The sequence below is a fragment of the Entelurus aequoreus genome, linkage group LG22 (genome assembly GCF_033978785.1).
Source record: "Entelurus aequoreus isolate RoL-2023_Sb linkage group LG22, RoL_Eaeq_v1.1, whole genome shotgun sequence".
NCBI lineage: Eukaryota > Metazoa > Chordata > Actinopteri > Syngnathiformes > Syngnathidae > Entelurus > Entelurus aequoreus.
The window spans coordinates 36,270,626-36,276,678 of NC_084752.1; the positions used below are offsets into that span (position 1 = coordinate 36,270,626).

The window sequence follows — 6,053 nt, forward strand, 5'->3', positions numbered from 1 at the left end:
TTTATGGTACAGTTTCAGTGTAGTACACTAGTTTTTATGGTACAATAATAAAAAGATTAGAGGCGTGTCCATTGTGTGGAAACCTCCAGAAAATGGGCGGGGCTAAACACAGGTGTCCAACAGGAACAACTCCAAAATAAAAGTGCAAGACTTTCTGTGAAGACTTGCATCTAAAATATCCATAAAGTCCCTTTGACTTTTATTTTGACGAACCAGAGCGAGTCCACGTTGGCATGTGCGCTCAGCGGCGCCCCCTTAGGCCAGTTTGCTGATGGCCACGCTGCCCCTGACCCACAGCGTGTCCACCAGGTGCAGCGGCGCCACCTGGTGGTGGAAGTGGAAGAGCCGCTGACCGTCCAGGAAGACGTGGAAGCCAGCGTGTTGGCACTGCACCTCCATCTGAGGAGACACCAGCGCTCTTACTTTGAAAGGCGGCGAGCGCGGGGAGGCGCAGGACGCACCTTGAAGGGTTGGCCCTGGATGAACGGGAAGAAGGGGACGGCGCTGTCGGCGCCCCCCCACGCCCCCTTCACGCACGCCCGCCGCAGCACCTGGCGCTCCTTGAAGAGGACGCAGACCTCCAAGGCCACGTCGGGTGGAGGCTCCCTGGTGGTGCCGCAGCCGCACGTCAGGGCCATGTAGAATCTGACGGAAGCCCACAGAACCTCTGGGTCAACATGTCACATGGCAACTTGACAGACTATAGACAGGAAGTGATGTAAACTATGTTCTTGATACTTGACTTCTTTTTCCACTTGTAAGTTGAACACATTCAACTTCCTGTGGACACAGCTTGACCCTGGAACAGACTACTACTATATACATTTCAACTTTACATCTCAGAATTATGACTTTTTATCTTAAATTTCAACATTTTATCTCATAATTTCAACTTTATATCTCTTAATTATGACTTTTTATCTCATAATTATGACTTGTTATCTTATAATTTAAACTTTATATCTCATAATAATGACTTTTTATCTTATAATTTCAACGTTATACCTTACAATTTTAACTTTTTATCTAACAATTGCAACATTTTATTTCATAATTATGACTTTTTATCTTACAATTTCAACATTCTATCTGTTATGACTTTTTATCTCATAATTATTACTTTTTACCTTATAATTTTAACATTTTATCTCAGTTATGACTTTTTATCTTATGATTTCAAATTGTATCTCTGAATTATGACTTTATCTCATAATTATGACTTTTTACCTTATAATTGTAACATTTTATCTCATAATTATGACTTTTTGCCTTAAAACTTTATCTCATAATTATGACTTTTTATCTTATAATTTCAACATGTTATCTCATAAATATGACTTATCTCATAATTATGAGTTTTTATCTTATAATTTCAACATGTTATCTCATAAATATGACTTCTCATAATTATGAGTTTTTACCCTATAATAAGTTAACTTTAACTTCAAAATTTTATCTCATAATTATGACTTTTTTATCTTAAATTTCAAAATTGTATCTCATAATTTTAACTTTTTATCTTTAATGACTTTTTTCTTAAATTTCAAATTTTCATCTCATAATTATGACGTTTTATCTTAAATTTTAACATTTTATCTCATAATTATGACTTTTTATTTTAAATTTCAACATTTAACTCATAATTTTAAGTATTTATCTCTTAATTATGACTTTTTATCCTACAATTTCAATATTGTATCTCATAATTATGACTTTTTATCTTATAATTTCAAAATGTTATCCTATAATTCAGACTTTTTATCTTATAATTTCAATATTTTATCTCATAATTATGACTTGTTATTTCATAATTTCAACATTTTATTTCATAATTATGACTTTTTATCTTATAATTTCAACAAAATTTATCTCATAATTATGACTTTTATCTTATAATTTCAACATGTTATCTCATAAATATGACTTTTTATCTCATAATTATGACTTTTTATCTTAAATTTCAACATTTTATCTCATAATTTAAAATTTTTATCTGTGACTTTTTTCCTTAAAATTCAATATTTAATCTCATAATTATGACTTTTCATCTTATAATTTCAACTTTTATCTCATAATTATGACTTTTTATCTTATATTTCAACATTTTATCCCATAATTCAGACTTTTTATCTTATAATTTCAACATTTTATTTCATAATTATGACTTTTCATCTTATAATTTCAACACAATTTATCTCATAATTATGACTCTTTATCTTAAATTTCAACATTTTATCTCATTTTAACTTTTTATCTCTTAATTATGACTTTTTATCCTACAATTTCAACATTTTATCTCATAATTATGACTTTTCATTTTATAATTTCAACTTTTATCTCATAATTCTGACTTTTTATCTTATATTTCAACATTTTATCTCATAATTATGACTTTTTATATTATATTTTCAACATTTTATCTCATAAATATGACTTTTTATCTCATAATTATGACTTTTTTATCTTAAATTTCAACATTTTATCTCATAATTTTAACTTTTTATCTCTGACTTTTTTCCTTAAAATTCAACATTTAATCTCATAATTATGACTTTTTATCTTAAATTTTAACATTTTATCTCATAATTTAAACTTTTTATCTCTTAATTATGACTTTTTATCCTTTAACTTTAACATTTTAGCTTATAATTATGACTTTTTATGTTAAATTTCAACATTTTATCTCATAATTTGAACATTTTATCTCATAATTTAAACTTTATCTCTTAATTATGACTTTTTATCCTTTAATTTTAACATTTTAGCTTATAATTATGACTTTTTATCTTAAATTTCAACATTTTATCTCATAATTTGAACTTTTTATCTCATAATTTGAACTTTTTATCCTACAATTTCAACATTTTATTTCATAATTATGACTTTTCATCTTATAATGTCAACATTTTATCTCATAATTATGACTTTTTATCTGATATTTCAACATTTTATCCTATAATTCTGACTTTTCATCTTATAATGTCAACATTTTATCTCATAATTATGACTTTTTATCTTATAATTTCAACATTTTATTTCATAATTATGACTTTTCATCTTATAATTTCAACACAATTTATCTCATAATTATGACTCTTTATCTTAAATTTCAACATTTTATCTCATTTTAACTTTTTATATCTTAATTATGACTTTTTATCCTACAATTTCAACATTTGTTCTCATAATTATGACTTTTCATCTTATAATTTCAACTTTTATCTCATAAGTCTGACTTTGTATCTTATATTTCAACATTTTATCTCATAATTATGACTTTTTATACTATATTTTCAACATTTTATCTCATAATTATGACTTTTTATCTTATAATTTTAACATTTTATTTCACAATCATGACTTTTCATCTTATAATTTCAACAAAATGTATCTCATAATTATGATTTTATACCTTATAATTTCAACATTTTATCTCATAATTATGACTTTTTATCTTACAATTTCAACAATTTATCTCATAATTATGACATTTTATCTCATAATTTCAACATTTTAACTCATAATTATGACATTTTATCTCATAATTTCAACATTTTAACTCATAATTATGACTTTGTATGTCATAATTCCAAAGAATGTCAGGTTCAGTTTGAGATGAGTGTCTTTGACATATTTTAGGAAAGCACCTCATACCTAATTGGGGAAGTAAAAACATTTCCAGGGTCCTTGAACACACCACAGTTATGGGCATTGGGATGTCATCCTTGTTGTGAATGGCTGAAGGTGATCCTTGATTGGGTTATGACATCTGTGTCGACTCGTGTGCTAGAAGTTAGCTTGGCTATGCAGGCGCAGGCAACCATTTTGTATTGACATTTTCTTCTTTGGATTCAAGCAACCTTATTCTTCAACATCGTTTTTCTCACAAGCTTCAAACTTTACAAAAGACGAGTAAGCAGGTGAACTGATGACAGGTTAACAGGTGAAGAAGTACAGGTGACAGGTGAACTGATGACAGGTGAGCAAGTAAACAGGTGACAGGTGAACAAGTAAACAGGTGAACAGGTGACAGATGAATTGATGACAGGTGAACAGGTGAACAAGTAAACAGGTGTGGTCTCACCTGTCAGGATGAGAGTCCAACACAGCAAAGATAACAACTTTCTTGCCAGGATGCAAACCACCTGTGATGTGACCTCTGAAAGGAACTGCCTACACACACACACACACACACACACACACACACACACACACACACACACACACACACACACACACACACACACACAGACAGACAGACACACACACAAACACGCAGACAGACAGACAGACACACACGCAGACAGACAGACAGACAGACAGACAGACAGACAGACAGACACACACACAGACAGACAGACAGACAGACAGACACACACACAGACAGACAGACAGACAGACAGACACACACGCAGACAGACAGACAGACAGACACGCAGACAGACAGACAGACACGCAGACAGACAGACAGACAGACAGACAGACAGACACACACACACACACACAGGTGTTTTTAGTGCACACATGATTAAATATGCAACATTGTTGTGTTTGACTACCAGATGTGTTTGCACTTCCTGCTGACTCATGTTGACTTTGGACTCTTCACTGCTTGTCTTCCACTTCTGTCATAAAACATTTACATTAGTCATAAAACATTTACATTAGTCATAAAAACTAAATATTTATATTTGTTATAAAAATATGTATATCAGTCCATCTATCCATCCATTTTCTACCGCTTGTCCCTTTCGGGATCGCGGGGGGTGCTGAAGCCTGTCTCAGCTGCATTGGGGTGGAAGGCGGGGTACACCCAGGACAAGTCGCCACCTCATCACAGGGCCAACACAGATAGACAGACAACATTCACACACTAGGGACCATTTAGTGTTGCCAATCAACCTATCCCCAGGTGCATGTCTTTGGAGGGGGGAGGGGCCTATCTTCAGGTGCGTGTCTTTGGAGGTGGGAGGGGCCTATCCCCAGGTGCATGTCTTTGGAGGGGGGAGGGGCCTATCCCCAGGTGCATGTCTTTGGAGGTGGGAGGGGCCTATCCCCAGGTGCATGTCTTTGGAGGTGGGAGGAAGCCGGAGTACCCGGAGGGAACCCACACAGTCAAGGGGAGGACATGCAAACTCCACACAGAAAGATCCCGAGCCCGGGATTGAACTCAGGACTACTCAGGACCTTCGTATTGTGAGGCACATGCACTAACCCCTGTGCCACCGTGCTGCCTGTATGTCAGTCATAAAAAAACAGTCACAACAAATGACTGTATATCAGTCATTTTGTAAATGTTTTGTTTTTATGTCTGATATACAGTGATAAAAACAAAACATTTGTTATAAAAAAAACTAATAATAAATATCAGTAATGAAAACAAAACAATGACATAATTGATAAAAACACAACTTTGATGTCATTAAAAAGAAGTCAACATATAATCTCAGTAATAAAACATGTATTACAATCAAAGTTAAGTCGTCTTGTTGTGCACTCTCAGACTAAACAAGTGTTCCATGTTTGCACTCATCCATCTTCTTATTTCATGACAAGCTTGAAAAAAAAAAAAAAAGTCAAAATTTGACTTTAAAAACTTGCTTTTATTTTGGTAGTCCCTACCGGAAGTGTGGCTGCTCCAACAAGCTTTGGCGAAAAGTGACAACACAAAGTTGTTTTGAGGAGTACAGACGACACCTAACATACTTCTTCCATTACATTAGTGAGACGACATCTTATTACTTCTTCCATTACATTACTGAGACATCTTATTACTTCTTCCATTACATTAGTGAGACGACATCTTATTACTTCTTCCATTACATTAGTGAAGCAGTTAGCTGCCAGGAAGTCGCTTCCGGTTGTTGAGAATTCTCACCTTCCTCTGCGTCCTCTGCTCTGCCGCCATGTTGCACTCCAGCAAACTTCCACAAACAAGTGGAGCAAGTATGAGAAGGAGGAGACAAGTATGCAAGGAAGTATGCAAGGAAGTATGTAAGGAAGTATACAAGGAAGTATGCCTTGCCTGCTGCTACATTCTACTTCCGGTAGAC

General features: G+C 33.7%; 1 protein-coding gene across 3 annotated transcripts; it reads right to left on the reverse strand.

Moving 5' to 3' along the window:
• Positions 1-6,053, reverse strand: LOC133639388 (galectin-related protein-like). Of its 3 annotated transcripts, none has more exons than XM_062032659.1 (5): positions 5,879-6,053; positions 4,560-4,625; positions 4,085-4,173; positions 462-645; positions 1-399 (listed from the first exon to the last, which is right to left on the reverse strand). In XM_062032659.1, the coding sequence occupies exons 1-5, from the start codon at positions 5,906-5,908 to the stop codon at positions 256-258; spliced, it is 513 nt and encodes a 170-aa protein (XP_061888643.1). In that variant the 5' UTR covers positions 5,909-6,053; the 3' UTR covers positions 1-255. The 3 variants fall into 3 exon arrangements, with proteins under 3 accessions (XP_061888643.1, XP_061888645.1, XP_061888644.1); XM_062032661.1 differs by lacking the exon at positions 5,879-6,053 and adding an exon at positions 4,740-4,874; XM_062032660.1 differs by lacking the exon at positions 5,879-6,053 and adding an exon at positions 4,664-4,771.

What these genes read in the sequence shown, in the direction of transcription:
- LOC133639388 (XM_062032659.1), bottom strand. Translation starts at nt 5,908, where the DNA reads ATGGCGGCAGAGCAGAGGACGCAGAGGAAG. An exon ending in AGCAGAGGACGCAGAGGAAG is followed by an intron (nt 4,626 to 5,878) that starts GTGAGAATTCTC and finishes GTTTTATGACAG; the next exon opens with AAGTGGAAGACAAGCAGTGA. An exon ending in TCCAGGGCCAACCCTTCAAG is followed by an intron (nt 400 to 461) that starts GTGCGTCCTGCG and finishes GTGTCTCCTCAG; the next exon opens with ATGGAGGTGCAGTGCCAACA.